Source organism: Schistocerca serialis, chromosome 7 (assembly GCF_023864345.2).
Source record: "Schistocerca serialis cubense isolate TAMUIC-IGC-003099 chromosome 7, iqSchSeri2.2, whole genome shotgun sequence".
In the NCBI taxonomy this organism is placed as follows: Eukaryota; Metazoa; Arthropoda; class Insecta; order Orthoptera; family Acrididae; genus Schistocerca; species Schistocerca serialis.
Window position 1 is genome coordinate 291,569,215 of NC_064644.1, and position 18,075 is coordinate 291,587,289.

Below are 18,075 nucleotides of genomic sequence, written 5' to 3' on the forward strand. Positions count from 1 at the left end.
TGTAACTATTTGACAATGGTTTAATTTCTATTAGATCATGCAGATATAAATTTCTAACTAATGTGGTTGTCCAGAAATAAGTTTCAGTGGAGATGGCTACTTATTCTGCCATATATTATGTAGCTGTATTTGAATGGCTTTTATTAATATTGGAGATAGGATAGTAAATATTTTTTTGCTGACATATAGTTCAAAATTTGAAATATCGGTATACCAATATTATGAAAAGGAAAGTTGCTGCTCATCATATAGCGGAGATGCTGAGTTGCAGATAGGCACAACAAAACGACTCTCACAATCAAAGCTTTAATTGTGAGAGTCTTTTTGTTGTGTCTGTCTGCGACTCAGCATCTCCACTATATGGTGAGTAGCAACTTTCATTTTCATAATATTGTGACATTCTGTCCTGGCTTTTCCATTGTTTGAAATATCAGTATATATTATTTATTATAGTGTGCCACTATTTTATTTGTTTTCTTACAAAAGCATGAATTACCCATCTTGACAACTAACTAGATCATAAAATCATTGTTCCTTTGCACTTCAATGGTGTTCACCAACACCATACTTTTCTCATTTTCACTTGCAACCTAAATACATACAGATACAACTGGGGCAACGTGTGCAGAAATAATGACATCATTCAAAAATTAGCACTTAAGCTACTTCATATTCCACAAACCTTTCAATTCACTTTACAAAAATCTCTCTCAACTAAGTGTCACCCCCCCTCCCCCTTTTTCAAATATAAACTTCAACATCTATTAATCCCTTTAATCACCTCAATAAATACACAAAAATGCCTCCATGCTCCATAACTTCACTACACATCATTACTCTCAGCATATAAATCATCTTCACATTTAATATTATTCATATAAACAAGAAGCTCCTCATCTACATGTCATTTTGCACAGTTTTCATACTTACCACAACCATCAGCTGTTATCTTATTCCACTCTTTGATGACTTATGAAACAAATTTACAAGATTACATAAAATTCTCTACTAATACTGATTGGCTTCATTCAAAATTTAGGTAGATGTTTCCTTCAGATCTGGCATTTATCTCATTTATTTCTGGCACTACTGTTTTTATGATCTGACTTTGAACTAATACAAAAATGGTGGATTCTATAATATTTCAATTACTACCCTAGCATTGATTTCATTATAGTATGATGAATGTACTACACGTTTTATTGAACTGTTCATAAATGAAGTATTTGGACAACCACTGCTTAGTCTACTTCATAATTTTTACAATTTTCATAAACTACAGATAGGAAAGAGGGAAGAGGAATGAAACTTGAAATAAGAAAGAAAGTCTCACCCAGCTGGGAGTATACTGCTGTCACCTGGTATACCAGCAAAAGAGTTGCTGGTTCCCAACACGTACTTTGATTTTCCTCTGTTATCTGTCCTACATATGTTAAGGAATTTCCAGTGTAAAACATCTTTTAACGTTGCATCTTAATAGGTCTTGGACCAGCATTTCTTCAAAAATCTTCTGTCAAATTCATTGTATACAGTAAACATTCCTTTTAACCATTCAGTAAAACCATTGGGTGCAATACTTCTTTTGGTTACATTTCTTCCCTGCACTGCCTGGATGTACCCATTATTACTAGTTGATACTAGTGACGCTATCTTCCCCCACTATCAAAGATTCACTATTAATCTTTCCACAAATTTCTTCAGTTTTATTGTCTTATTCCTGTATACCTTCTTGCAAATGGTTGATCTGTTGCTTGATTTGCAGATCATTGTCTGTCCCTGTCTTGTTATTTCTTCCCTTAACTCCGCAGCTAGTCAAGGTTCCTCCTTTTTGCATTCTTGTGACATCTCTGTTATATCTCTAATCTGTTGGTCATAACATGTCTCATCTTCTTGAATCTTCCCTTCTAGTCCACCTTCAGATTTTGTTGTTATCTTTTTGTTCTCATCCTACAAATATCTTCTTGCAGTTGGTCCATGCTATGGTGCAATTTGTTATCTCTTTCATCAAAGTTTCCCTTCAGTTGTTCCTGGAATACTGTCAGATTTTATTGTAAATCTTCTCTATACTGTCTTTGGTTTCCTTATCTTCCCATGCCCTCTTCTCTTCATTTTCTCACAATATCTTTGCCTTTTCTTGTAATATCTTCTCAACATTTACTTTTGTTTTCTCATGCTTTCTTCTCATGATCTCTTTGTCTTTTCTTGTAACATGTTTGCTACTGCAGTAAAAATGATATGCGAATTGAATTGTGTAGTCTGTCCTTCTCTGGAGACTACAGCTTTCACAGTTTAGTACCGATTATTGTTTAAGCCAAAGAACAAGTCCTAGGCATGGTAGCCAAGATGAAATGCTCCTAATTAATATTATTTCAATTTTTATTAAACAAAATAGCAGCTTAGCTTTAATTTTGATGTGGCCGTGACCTAGCAGATAAATGCTAATTGTTTTTGGCTGATTTGGGAGTCATTTCTAATCAGAATGTGTCTGCTCAACAATGTTCAGCACAATGATAAAGGGTTCCTGCAATAACCAATGCCAAGATGTTTTAGACTGTTTGCCTAATATATTCTGTTTAGACATAATATGAGGCAGAAACTAATTGTGTCTCATACCTTTCATTATGGTTAAACTTATCACAGGTCAATATTTTTGGCATTATGTCACATTATGTCAGCACACACAATTCTCACTGCAATCCAGTGTGGGTCCAGCACATTTTATGCAAACAAAAGTATTGAACGCACTGTAAAATTTAAAGCACTTGTCAGAGATATCATGTTTTTCTGGGGGTTAACCCAAAGTGGTGGGAAACACTCATCTGGCACGACACAATGCATAGCTCACAGCTCAGCCCAGACTCGATGGACTCCCAAACTCGGCTAACTCCCCAATTCAACTGACTCCCCAATTCAACTAACCGACACTTTATATTCACTTAGGCTAGCAGTGCTTTGTTTACTGTCGACCTGTGTGAGGCAAAAAAAGTGTTTTATCATTGTGTAAGGGATCACACCTCTTACAATGTCCAACTCTTTAAAGACAATATTATTAAAAGGATAGATTGCTACTCACCATACAGTGGAGATGCTGAGCTGCAGACGGGCACAACTAAAAGACTACTAATCGTGAGCTTTCAGCCAGGAGACCTTCTTCTGAAATAGACAACATACACACACACTCATTCATGCAAACAAAGCTCATACATACATGACCACTGTCTCTGGTTGCCAGGGCCAGACTCATTATTCCATCCTGGATTTTTCATTATTCAACTCTTTAAAGAGTTTTCAACAAGAGTTTCTGGAACGGACATCTCATATTATCCTTATCACACACTTCTGTGCCACACACTTTCTTCCTTAATGACAAGTTACACTAGAATATAATCCGATAAGACATTATTGAATCAAAATAGGAAACATAAGTAAATTTTTTTACATTTTCATATTCAAAATATATTATCTGCAGTGCAAAACCTGTAGAGCTTAGACATTTAAGAAGACCTGTAACATGATTTCTAGTTCAAGATATCACCAATACAGGCATCTAGGAACGTAGAATATTCTCTTTCATCTTATGATTTACTTTCATGCATTATCTGTGATATGTGGACAAGCCTTGTGCAGTCCATAATTTCATCTGTTGTGTTTTACCTAAGTTTGGCAACAGTTCATTTGTAAAGTTCAGTGAAAGTTCATTTGCAGAGAACCAGTTTGTGGGGACATCTACTGTGATAGACTTCGCTGACATGTAATAAGTGAACTATCTGTGACTTGACCAAAGATGACAGTGTATTCTTAGCTTCCAAGTGGAACAGATGTGAATCTTTCACTGTGTAAATATTCGGCAATAAATCATTATTATCATTCTGTAACAGGACACACCTGAATTATATTGTACTCACACCACCCTGTCTCCTACATTGGTGATTTGGAATGACTGTGAATTATACCGAATATGTGCCAAACTGCATACTATGCTATGACAATGCAATCTAGTAACCGCTGCATGCCAAAATTCAAACACCATGCCGACTTTGACAGACCGTTTCTGACTCTGACATCACTGTGCCTGGTTGGAGCAATGACCTTTGTCCAACATCAACAAATCCCATTCCTTTGCCATCCGCATTGTGCCTGGACCCACACAGAATGCTGCTGAGCTTGCTGTGCTCTCATCTGGGCAGAACATTGCCAACTGAGTTGTGCCTTCGGAGACGTAACGAGTGACTGACACACCAGGGCCCAACCCCTTCCACCAGCATCATGCAATATGTATTGTCATCACTGCCCAGCACAGTAACCTCCACCCGGCCAAAACAAATGACCACGTGGTGTCCATACATGCCCCATGTGCCACCACATCTGCACATGAGCAGTTCAGTGACACTGTGCATGATTGTCATCAGTCTTAAGACTCTTTGATAGTGTCTGCAGCAAGTTCATCTGTTCAGGAAGATTATTCCAGTTGCCTCAGTGCTTTGCATGGCAGTGAATCTTCTCTCACTCCACCGCTATGACTGCTGCTGGACTTCACATCTCCAACTGTGCATATGAATGTTATCTTCTCATCGACTTGGATTCTAACTGGTGTTATGTGGGGCTTCCTCCTGTGCTGGTCCCACTTCCATGAGCTGTATTGTCAACTGTCCCCCCTGCACCCTTTCCTCTGATGATTCACCACTCAACAGACCCAAGTTCTGACGTCAACTATCGCTCGATGGCTCATTGGCAAAGGACGAGCCTACTGCATTGCAACTGCAAGAGGCTACCAGTTCAGTGATTGCAGTGGCCCGATCTGTGACCCAGATCCTACAGTGCTCATTGCCTCACTGCCTCAGATGGATATTCTCTGTTAAGGACATCGTAAAACCAGACCTAGTGATGGACTTATTATGCCAATTCCACCTCTCCTCAGTTGTCCGACATGCTGCGCCCATTTACTTTGAAATGGGCCACTCCATCCTAGGACCATTCAGCCTGACACCTCCTCCCCTATCTGGTACATTGACTTTTCAAGACAAACAACAGGAAGACAATTGTACATCTGTTGACAATGTCAAGCAATGTGCTTCCCCAGCAAACATGCTCCCACAACATAATACTGATATATCTCCTTGTGCTCTGCGAGCAGCTCACAGCCTTGACACACAACTGTTACCTATGTGTGTGGGAGTGTACAAAAGGCCCTGGTACCATTGAATGGCTATGCCTAAATGACATCTGCCCACACCCAACCTGTGCTGTACTCAACACCCACACTGTCACAAAAACCCGTAGCACACATATCAACACACTGTACCCTGCCTTGCACACAGCTATCCTGCTGCTGACATAATTGGCTGTACTCCACACTGTTGCCATGTCACTTCCAGATGACTCATGACCACACAGCTCAACCGCCACCCACTGCCAATCTTCGCACAACACTAATCATACTTGCTACATTCACCGGCTTCCACATTTGACTGCAACACACCTACCACAGGTTGACAATGTTCTGGGTCACCATGTTGTTGTTGTGGTCTTCAGTCCTGAGACTGGTTTGATGCAGCTCTCCATGCTACTCTATCCTGTGCAAGCTTTTTCATCTCCCAGTACCTACTGCAACCTACATCCTTCTGAATCTGCTTAGCGTATTCATCTCTTGGTCTCCCTCTACGATTTTTACCCTCCACGCTGCCCTCCAATACTAAATTGGTGATCCCTTGATGCCTCAGAACATGTCCTACCAACCGATCCCTTCTTCTGGTCAAGTTGTGCCACAAACTTCTCTTCTCCCCAATCCTATTCAATACTTCCTCATTAGTTATGTGATCTACCCATCTAATCTTCAGCATTCTTCTGTAGCACCACATTTCGAAATCTTCTATTCTCTTCTTGTCCAAACTATTTATCGTCCATGTTTCACTTCCATACATGGCTACACTCCATACGAATACTTTCAGAAATGACTTCCTGACACTTAAATCAATACTGGATGTTAACAAATTTCTCTTCTTCAGAAACGCTTTCCTTGCCATTGCCAGACTACATTTTATATACTCTCTACTTCGACCATCATCAGTTATTTTGCTCCCCAAATAGCAAAACTCCTTTACTACTTTAAGTGCCTCATTTCGTAATCTAATTCCCTCAGCATCACCCGACTTAATTAGACTACATTCCATTATCCTTGTTTTGCTTTTGTTGATGTTCATCTTATATCCTCCTTTCAAGATACTGTCCATTCCATTCAACTGCTCTTCCAAGTCCTTTGCTGTCTCTGACAGAATTACAATGTCATCGGCGAACCTCAAAGTTTTTATTTCTTCTCCATGAATTTTAATACCTACTCCGAATTTTTCTTTTGTTTCCTTTACTGCTTGCTCAATATACAGATTGAACAACATCGGGGACAGGCTACAACCCTGTCTTACTCCCTTCCCAACCACTGCTTCCCTTTCATGTCCCTCGACTCTTATAACTGCCATCTGGTTTCTGTACAAATTGTAAATAGCCTTTCGCTCCCTGTATTTTACCCCTGCCACCTTTAGAATTTGAAAGAGAGTATTCCAGTCAACATTGTCAAAAGCTTTCTCAAAGTCTACAAATGCTAGAAACGTAGGTTTGCCTTTCCTTAATCTTTCTTCTAAGATAAGTCGTAAGGTCAGTATTGCCTCACGTGTTCCAGTGTTTCTACGGAATCCAAACTGATCTTCCCCGAGGTTGGCTTCTACTAGTTTTTCCATTCGTCTGTAAAGAATTCGTGTTAGTATTTTGCAGCTGCGACTTATTAAGCTGATAGTTCGGTAATTTTCACATCTGTCAACACCTGCTTTCTTTGGGATTGGAATTATTATATTCTTCTTGAAGTCTGAGGGTAATTTGCCTGTTTCGTACATCTTGCTCACCAGATGGTAGAGTTTTGTCAGGACTGGCTCTCCCACGGCCGTCAGTAGTTCCAATGGAATATTGTCTACTCCGGGGGCCTTGTTTCGACTCAGGTCTTTCAGTGCTCTGTCAAACTCTTCACGCAGTATCTTATCTCCCATTTCATCTTCATCTACATCCTCTTCGATTTCCATAATATTGTCCTCAAGTACATCGCCCTTGTATAGACCCTCTATATACTCCTTCCACCTTTCTGCTTTCCCTTCTTTGCTTAGAACTGGGTTTCCATCTGAGCTCTTGATATTCATACAAGTCGTTCTCTTATCTCCAAAGGTCTCTTTAATTTTCCTGTAGGCGGTATTTAGCACTTCCTGTTGATCTCATTTTTGAGACGTTTGTATTCCTTTTTGCCTGTTTCACTTACTGCATTTTTATATTTTCTCCTTTCATCAATCAAATTCAATATTTCTTCTGTTACCCAAGGATTTCTACTAGCCCTCGTCTTTTTACCTACTTGATCCTCTGCTGCCTTCACTACTTCATCCCTCAAAGCTACCCATTCTTCTTCTACTGTATTTATTTCCCCCATTCCTGTCAATTGCTCCCTTTTGCTCTCCCTGAATCTCTGTACAACCTCTGGTTCTTTTAATTTATCCAGGTCCCATCTCCTTAAATTCCCACCTTTTTGCAGTTTCTTCAGTTTTAATCTACAGGTCATAACCAATAGATTGTGGTCAGAGTCCACATCTGCCCCTGGAAATGTCTTACAATTTAAAACCTGGTTCCTAAATCTCTGTCTTACCATTATATAATCTATCTGATACCTTTTAGTATCTCCAGGGCTCTTCCATGTATACAACCTTCTTTCATGATTCTTAAACCAAGTGTTAGTTATGATTATGTTGTGCTCTGTGCAAAATTCCACCAGGCGGCTTCCTCTTTCATTTCTGTCCCCCAATCCATATTCACCTACTATGTTTCCTTCTCTCCCTTTTCCTACACTCGAATTCCAGTCACCCATGACTATTAAATTTTCGTCTCCCTTCACAATCTGAATAATTTCTTTTATTTCATCATACATTTCTTCAATTTCTTCGTCATCTGCAGAGCTAGTTGGCATATAAACTTGTACTACTGTAGTAGGTGTGGGCTTCGTATCTATCTTGGCCACAATAATGCGTTCACTATGCTGTTTGTAGTAGCTTACCCGCATTCCTATTTTCCTATTCATTATTAAACCTACTCCTGCATTACCCCTATTTGATTTTGTGTTTATAACCCTGTAGTCACCTGACCAGAAGTCTTGTTCCTCCTGCCACCGAACTTCACTAATTCCCACTATATCTAACTTCAACCTATCCATTTCCCTTTTTAAATTTTCTAACCTACCTGCCTGATTAAGGGATCTGACATTCCACGCTCCGATCCGTAGAACGCCAGTTTTCTTTCTCCTGATAACGACATCCTCTTGAGTAGTTCCCGCCCGGAGATCCGAATGGGGGACTATTTTACCTCCGGAATATTTTACCCAAGAGGACGCCATCATCATGTAATCATACAGTAAAGCTGCATGTCCTCGGGAAAAATTACAGCTGTAGTTTCCCCTTGCTTTCAGCCGTTCGCAGTACCAGCACAGCAAGGCCGTTTTGGTTATTGTTACAATGCCAGATCAGTCAATCATCCAGACTGTTGCCCTTGCAACTACTGAAAAGGCTGCTGCCCCTCTTCAGGAACCACACGTTTGTCTGGCCTCTCAACAGATACCCCTCCGTTGTGGTTGCACCTACGGTACGGCTATCTGTATCGCTGAGGCACGCAAGCCTCCCCACCAACGGCAAGGTCCATGGTTCATGGGGGGGTGGGTCACCATATTCATGGCATATTAAAGGAATTGAACACAACATGTCTTTTCATCTACCTTCAACTGCACAGTTTGTCTCCATCCATCACTTACGTCTTTGACACATTTTCCCGACATGAGTTCAACACAAAAATGCTAGACTCTGTGATAACATCTACATCTACACTGACTTCAACCAAGATCCAAAACACATTGGTACGCTTTGTTCCTGCCTCTGCATGGCCCCCTCTCTGGCACAGATGGCCATTGTGCAAACACACACTTCAAAGTTTGCTCAGGCTTCTAAATTACCAGGCCGGTTCAACTGCATTTCCTGCTCAACAAATGACCTCACTTTGACCAGATCAAAGTCTCTCTGGTACATGTGACCTTCACATGCCAACATCAGCACCACTGCCATCCTGCCCTCGTCTCTTCGGTCATACCACTGGCATCCTGTGTGGAAAAACTGGATACTTCCCATGTCAGCTACAACCGTACTACTTATTCAGCACTCATACTGTGGCTACCACAACTTTGAGAAATGACTAGTCATTTATTGCAAAAGTGCCAGCCTTGGCATGAGTGTCATGTGCATCTGCACAGCCTCACTTTGAGAAAAAATCCAGTTGTGTCTCCAGTTGTTTGATGACTGGCCATGTGAATCTGTGCAGCATCACTTTGGGAAATGATCTGATTGTGTCTCATGAAAGTGCCCGCTATTCAGTCAGTCATTCACACCAGTACCCACTGCTGAAGCAGTCATCGTTACCACTTTCGTCATCCTTTCAGTGGGGTGTGGGTGGGGGGGGGGGGGGAGGGGGGTTGTTCTGTGGGGACATCCACTGTGACCTACGATCTACATCGCTGACATAGGATAAGTGGAATATCTGTGACTTGACCAAAGATGATGGTGCATTCACAGCTTCAAAGTGGAACAGATATGTATCTTCCACTATGTAAATATTTATGCAGTAAAGTATTACTGTTGTTCCACACCATGTCATACCTCAGTTATATCATACCTGCACCATACAACTTCCATAAGTTATTAATTTTAAAGGACATTTTATGTACATTTTCAAGTGATGGTGTTCCTGTATTAGACCACAGTCATTGATGTAATATAAATCTCGAAAGTAGTAAAAATAATAACACATCATATAGTTGAGACCCTGGAGATACTAAAAGGTATCAGATAGATTATATAATGGTAAGACAGAGATTTAGGAACCAGGTTTTAAATTGTAAGACATTTCCAGGGGCAGATGTGGACTCTGACCACAATCTATTGGTTATGAGCTGTAGATTAAAACTGAAGAAACTGCAAAAAGGTGGAAATTTAAGGAGATGGGACCTGGATAAACTGAAAGAACCAGAGGTTGTACAGGGAGAGCATAAGGGAACAATTGACAGGAATGGGGGGAAAGAAATACGATTTTTTATTGGTTTTGTTAAAATATGAAATCTGTCCTATTTATCTGTTTGTTGTAGGATATGCAGTCTTGCATGGAAGAATACAAGCAATCATATGTTAGTAGACTAACCACTAATGAAGAAGAAAATAAAAAGGCCACAGAGAGGGTAGCACGGTTAGAGAAAGACAACAATCAATTGGCAATGGAAAAGGTATGGGAATTTTAAGCATAATTCTGTGTGCTGTGTGTTGTGTATGAGATGTGATCAAGAACTAACATGAAATTTTTAGTTTCACGGGCTTTATATACCCGATTTTCAATTGTTTTTATCTTGTTGGTAAACATGTTCCTAATGATGATTGCATTTCCAGCTGTTTTGAATGTTTAGTTTATTGTTGTCAGTCAAAAACGTTGTATGTGTTTTCAAGTGCTCAGCAAATGTTTACTTTTGTAAAAGATGGATCAAAGAATTTGCATTAAATTTAGCTTGAAAAATGGAATAAAGTGTAGCACCACATTCAAAATATTTTAGTGAATCTACTGTGAGTATGATGAGTTTACAAGTGGTATAAACATTTAGAAAAGGATTAAAAAGATGTTAAAGATGATGACTGCCTTGGACACCCTAGCACATCAGTCACTGATGAAAAACTGGAAGAAGTAAAGAAAATGGTTCTGGAAAATCACCAAATCACTTTAGAGAGGCTGCTGATGAAGTTGGCATATCCTGTGGCTCGTGCCAAGCAGTCTTTTCTGGTGTTTTGGGCATGAAACAAGTAGCAGCAAAGTTTCTTCCAAAACTGTTGACTTTTGACCAAAAACAAAGTTGCGTAGACATTGCCGAGAAATTGTTGAATGAAGTTGACAACAATCCCTAATGTCTAAAGAACGTTATAACACGTGTTGAAACATGGGTATATGGGTATGCCATTGGATCCAAGGCTCAATCATCCCAATGCAATCTGCCTGAAGAGTAAAAACTGAAAAAAATTCAACAAGTTTGATTAAATGTGAAGGGTCTTCTCACTGTTTTCTTTGATTATGATGGGATAGTTCATCATGAGTTCCTGCCTTATGGTCGTACAGTCAATAAGGAATACTTCCTGGAAGCTATGTTCTGTTTGCATGAAGCAATTGAAAGAAATTGACCAAAATTTTGGCAAAAAAACTCGTGCAAATTGCATCATGATAACGTTCCCACTCACACCTCAATACTTGTCCATGATTTTTTGGCAAAAAACAAAACCATTATGTTGCCTCAGCTTCTGTATTTGCTGGACATGGGCTCATAAGACTTCTTTCTATTCTCGAGGCTGAAGAGAACCATGAAAGAATGTTCCTTTGCCACCATTGATGAGATAAAAACAGAATTCCTAAAGGAGCTGAACGCCATAACAAAACATGAGCTCCAGAAGCGCTTCCAAGAGTGGAAAAAGCACTGGCACAAGTGTATTCTGTCTGAGGATGATAACTTTGAAGGGAAAAAAGTTGATGTTGATGAATAAACAAAGATTCTTTTCGGAAAACAAAAGTTATTGTTACTTTTTGATTAAACCTCTTATTGTAATAGTGAGTTGAACTTACACAAACACAAACACACATACACACACACACGCACACGCACACACACACACACACACACACACACACACACAAATATGAGGGCTGGATAGAAAGTAGTGAGAACTATTATTTTTCTCTGAAGTGACTTTATTGACAGAGATACTTATAGTTACACACCTTCAATAAAATTGCCTCTGTTATTTGCAGCTTTTTGTCAAATGTCCAGAAGGCATCACATACCTTCTGCATGTCTACTTCTGTTGAAGTCCTGTATTCTCAGCGCCCTTTGACATGGATAATGTCTTCTCTGCTGTTGTAACAGATCCCTCTCAGTGGTTCGTTCACTTTGGCAAAGAGATGGTTATTGCAGGGAGTCATGTTGGGTGAATATGATGGAAGTTCTAGACTCTTCCATTGTCAGCAAGAGGTCCTGGTAAATGATGGGGTTTCGTGAAATGTCCTAACTTTCACCTGAGTGCTGGACAAAGGTGGTGTTACAGGAATGTGCAGTAATAGGCAGTGTCTCTCATCATCCTTGGTGGTACAGCATGATGCATCATTACCCCATCAATGTCATACACCACAATGAACATCATCTTCACAGCACTTGGTGAAATGCACATTTTCTGTGGATGGGGAGAACCAGGATCCTTCATTCACTGGATATGCATTTCAAGTTTGGTTCATATGAGCGTGTCCAGGTTTCATTGATAATGACAATGTGTTGAAGAAAGTCATTACTTTCCCTTTGGCACTGACCCTGAAATCCCGTGTGACGGCATAGAGGTGCCATAGTTGCACCTCGGACAACATTATGCAATTCTGCAGTACACCAGAATGTCTTACAGAATGTGGAGCACAGTTTTGCGGCATACTCCGACTTATGCTGCTAACTCGTGCACAGTGCAGCAGCAATCAGCATCCAACAAGGAAGCAAGGAGTTGAACTATATTGTCCTTCATGTGGAGTTGCCCTGAATGGGATGATCTTTCACAGCACCGCTGTGTAATCTGATTGCTTTAACTCATTGTGCAACTGTGCTGTATGCAATGCTGCATCACCACATGCTTCATGCAGTCCCTGGAAACATTATTGCGTGCTCTGACATTGTGCCACTTCAATTTTGAGTCAAGAACATTGCTCTATCTTTGTTAGCATAATATTGCACTATTCCTGTGATGTTCAGCAGTCTACACACTGCAGTAGATTGACAGACTACCATCCCCACTCACTGTAATAACTCATTTCACAAACCTTCATTGTGTCTTTTAGATTAGATTTACTTTCATTCCAATTGATCCGTAGTGAGGAGGTCCTCCAGAATGTAAAGCATGTCAGAAAAACAATAATGCATGACAAATATTTACAACTCAAGCAAATAAGTTAACGTACTTTCCACAGGTCCCAAGTGGAATGAGCGTCTCTTTTTTTTATTTAATGAACACTATATGAAAGGATAATTTTACAACACTCATTTACTAAGCTCACATTAATGCACTGAATTTAAAATTAAAAAAAATGTTTTATTTATTTATAAGGAAGTAAACATATAATAGAACTTAGAACTTCTACAATACTTATTTACAATGGACACATTACTGCACTGACATGGTGATGAAGTTAGGTCGTACTTTATATATATGCATCTAAAAACAAAGATGGTGTGACTTACCAAATGAAAGCACTGGCATGTTGATAGACACACAAACAAACACAAACATACACACAAAATTCAAGCTTTCGCAACCAACGGTTGCTTCATCAGGAAAGAGGAAAGGAGAGGGAAAGACGAAAGGATGTGGGTTTTAAGGGAGAGGGTAAGGAGTCATTCCAATCCCGGGAGCAGAAAGACTTACCTTAGGGGGAAAAAAGGACAGGTATACACTTGCACACACACACACATACACAGACACAAGCAGACATTTGTAAAGGCAAAGAGTTTGGGCAGAGATGTCAGTCGAGGCGGAAGTACAGAGGCAAAGATGTTGTTGAATGACCGGTGAGGTATGAGTGGCGGCAACTTGAAATTAGCGGAGGTTGAGGCCTGGTGGGTACCGAGAAGAGAGGATATACTGAAGGGCAAGTGCCCATCTCCGGAGTTCTGACAGGTTGGTGTTAGTGGGAAGTATCCAGATAACCCGAATGGTGTAACACTGTGCCAAGATGTGCTGGCCGTGTACCAAAGCATGTTTAGCCACAGGGTGATCCTCATTACCAACAAACACTGTCTGCCTGTGTCCATTCATGTGAATGGACAGTTTGTTGCTGGTCATTCCCACACAGAAAGCTTCACAGTGTAGGCAGGTCAGTTGGTAAATCACGTGGGTGCTTTCACACGTGGTTCTGCCTTTGATCATGTACACCTTCCGGGTTACAGGACTGGAGTAGGTGGTGGTGGGAGGGTGCATGGGACAGGTTTTACACCGGGGGCGGTTACAAGGGTAGGAGCCAGAGGGTAGGGAAGGTGGTTTGGGGATTTCATAGGGATGAACCAAGAGGTTACATAGGTTAGGTGGATGGCAGAAAGACACTCTTGGTGGAGTGGGGAGGATTTCATGAAGGATGGATCTCATTTGAGGGCAGGATTTGAGGAAGTCGTATCCCTGCTGGAGAGCCACATTCAGAGTCTGATCCAGTCCCAGAAAGTATCCTGTCACAAGTGGGGCACTTTTGGGGCTCTTCTGTGGGAGGTTCTGGGTTTGAGGGGATGAGAAAGTGGCTCTGGTAATTTGCTTCTGTACCAGGTCTGGAGGGTAGTTGCGGGATGCGAAAGCTGTTTTCAGGTTGTTGGTGTAATGGTTCAGGGATTCCGAATTGGAGCAGATTCGTTTGCCACAAAGACCTAGGCTGTAGGGAAGGGACCGTTTTATGTGGAATGGGTGGCAGCTGTCATAATGGAGGTACTGTTGCTTGTTGGTGGGTTTGATGTGGACGGACGTGTGGAGCTGGCCATTGGACAAATGGAGCTCAACGTCAAGGAAAGTGGCATGGGATTTGGAGTAGGACCAGGTGAATCTGATGGAACCAAAGGAGTTGAGGTTGGAGAGGGAATTCTGGGTTTCTTCTTCACTGTGAGTCCAGATCATGAAGATGTCATCAATAAATCTGTACCAAACTTTGGGTTGGCAGGCCTGGGTAACCAAGAAGGCTTCCTCTAAGCAACCCATAAATAGGTTGGCATACGAGGGGGCCATCCTGGTACCCATGGCTGTTCCCTTTAATTGTTGGTATGTCTGGCCTTCGAAAGTGAAGAAGTTATGTGTCAGGATGAAGCTGGCTAAGGTAATGAGGAAAGAGGTTTTAGGTAGGGTGGCAGGTGATCGGCGTGAAAGGAAGTGCTCCATCGCAGCGAGGCCCTGGACATGTGGAATATTTGTGTATAAGGAAGATCTCTGCCCAAACTCTTTGCCTTTACAAATGTCTGCTTGTGTCTGTGTGTGTGCGGATGGATATGTGTGTGTGTGTGCGAGTGTATACCTGTCCTTTTTCCCCCCTAAGGTAAGTCTTTCTGCTCCCAGGATTGGAATGACTCCTTACCCTCTCCCTTAAAACCCACATCCTTTCGTCTTTCCCTCTCCTTCCCTCTTTCCTGATGAAGCAACCGTTGGTTGCGAAAGTTTGAATTTTGTGTGTATGTTTGTGTGTCTATCAACATGCCAGCACTTTCGTTTGGTAAGTCACATCATCTTTGTTTTTAGATATATTTTTCCCACATGGAATGTTTCCCTCTAATATATATATATAATAGAAGGAAACATTCCACGTGGGAAAAATTATATATAAAAACAAAGATGAGGTGACTTACCGAACAAAAGCGCTGGCAGGTCGATAGACACACAAACAAACACAAACATACACACAAAATTCAAGCTTTCGCAACAAACTGTTGTCTCATCAGGAAAGAGGGAAGGAGAGGGGAAGACGAAAGGAAGTGGGTTTTAAGGGAGAGGGTAAGGAGTCATTCCAATCCCGGGAGCGGAAAGACTTACCTTAGGGGGAAAAAAGGACAGGTATACATTCGCACACACGCACATATCCATCCACACATCCACATATGTCTGCTTGTGTCTGTATGTGTGGATGGATATGTGCGTGTGTGCGAATGTATACCTGTCCTTTTTTCCCCCTAAGGTAAGTCTTTCCGCTCCCGGGATTGGAATGACTCCTTACCCTCTCCCTTAAAAGCCACTTCCTTTCGTCTTCCCCTCTCCTTCCCTCTTTCCTGATGAGGCAACAGTTTGTTGCGAAAGCTTGAATTTTGTGTGTATGTTTGTGTGTCTATCGACCTGCCAGCGCTTTTGTTCGGTAAGTCACCTCATCTTTGTTTTTTATATATATATATATATATATATATATATCTAAAAAGAAAGATGATGAAACTTACCAAACAAAAGCGCTGGCAGGTCGATAGACACACAAACAAACACAAACATACACACAAAATTCTAGCTTTCGCAACCAATGGTTGCCTCGTCAGGAAAGAGGGAAGGAGAAGGAAAGACAAAAGGATATGGGTTTTAAGGGAGAGGGTAAGGAGTCATTCCAATCCCGGGAGCGGAAAGACTTACCTTAGGGGGAAAAAAGGGAAAAAAGGACAGGTATACACTCGCACACACACACATATCCATCCACACATACACAGACACAAGCAGACATTTGTAAAGGCAAAGAGTTTGGGCAGAGATGTCAGCCGGGGCAGATGTACAGAGGCAAAGATGAAGTTGAAAGACAGGTGAGGTATGAGCGGCGGCAAATTGAAATTAGAAATTAGCGGAGATTGAGGCCTGGCGGATAGCGAGAAGAAAGGATATGCTGAAGGGCAAGTTCCCATCTCCGGAGTTCTGACAGGTTGGTGTTAGTGGGAAGTATCCAGATAACCCGGACGGTGTAACACTGTGCCAAGATGTGCTGGCCGTGCACCAAGGCATGTTTAGCCACAGGGTGATCCTCATTACCAACAAACACTGTCTGCCTGTGTCCATTCATGCGAATGGACAGTTTGTTGCTGGTCATTCCCACATAGAACGCTTCACAGTGTAGGCAGGTCAGTTGGTAAATCACGTGGGTGCTTTCACACGTGGCTCTGCCTTTGATCGTGTACACCTTCCGGGTTACAGGACTGGAATAGGTGGTGGTGGGAGGGTGCATGGGACAGGTTTTACACCGGGGGCGGTTACAGGGGTAGGAGCCAGAGGGTAGGGAAGGTGGTTTGGGGATTTCATAGGGATGAACTAAGAGGTTGCGAAGGTTAGGTGGACGGCGGAAAGACACTCTTGGTGGAGTGGGGAGGATTTCATGAAGGATGGATCTCATTTGAGGGCAGGATTTGAGGAAGTCGTATCCCTGCTGGAGAGCCACATTCAGAATCTGATCCAGTCCCGGAAAGTATCCCGTCACAAGTGGGGCACTTTTGGGGTTCTTCTGTGGAAGGTTCCGGGTTTGAGGAGATGAGGATGTGGCTCTGGTTATTTGCTTCTGTACCAGGTCGGGAGGGTAGTTACGGGATGCAAAAGCTGTTTTCAGGTTGTTGGTGTAATGGTTCAAGGATTCCGGACTGGAGCAGATTCGTTTGCCACGAAGACCAAGGCTGTAGGGAAGGGACCGTTTGATGTGGAATGGGTGGCAGCTGTCATAATGGAGGTACTGTTGCTTGTTGGTGGGTTTAATGTGGACGGACGTGTGAAGCTGGCCATTGGACAGGTGGAGGTCAACGTCAAGGAAAGTGGCATGGGATTTGGAGTAGGACCAGGTGAATCTGATGGAACCAAAGGAGTTAAGGTTGGAGAGGAAATTCTGGAGTTCTTCTTCACTGTGAGTCCAGATCACGAAAATGTCATCAATAAATCTGTACCAAACTTCGGGTTGGCAGGCCTGGGTAACCAGGAAGGCTTCCTCTAAGCGACCCATGAATAGGTTGGCATACGAGGGGGCCATCCTGGTACCCATGGCTGTTCCCTTTAATTGTTGGTATGTCTGGCCTTCAAAAGTGAAGAAGTTGTGGGTCAGGATGAAGCTGGCTAAGGTAATGAGGAAAGAGGTTTTAGGTAGGGCGGCAGGTGATCGGCGTGAAAGGAAGTGCTCCATCGCAGCGAGGCCCTGGACATGCGGAATATTTGTGTATAAGGAAGTGGCATCAATGGTTACAAGGATGGTTTCCGGGGGTAACAGACTGGGTAGGGATTCCAGGCGTTTGAGAAAGTGGTTGGTGTCTTTGATGAAGGATGGGAGACTGCATGTAATGGGTTGAAGGTGTTGATCTACGTAGGCAGAGATGCGTTCGGTGGGGGCTTGGTAACCAGCTACAATGGGACGGCCGGGATGATTGGGTTTGTGAATTTTGGGAAGAAGGTAGAAGGTAGGGGTGCGGGGTGTTGGTGGGGT

General features: G+C 41.9%; 1 protein-coding gene across 1 annotated transcript in view; it reads left to right on the forward strand.

The window, feature by feature from the left end:
• The window catches only part of LOC126413335 (myosin heavy chain, clone 203-like), a 235,317-nt gene that overhangs the window by 170,735 nt on the left and 46,507 nt on the right, over positions 1–18,075 (forward strand). The window contains exon 9 of the mRNA XM_050083246.1: positions 10,208–10,342. Within this exon, the coding sequence (XP_049939203.1) occupies positions 10,208–10,342 (135 nt within the window). The remainder of the gene's footprint in view (positions 1–10,207; positions 10,343–18,075) is intronic.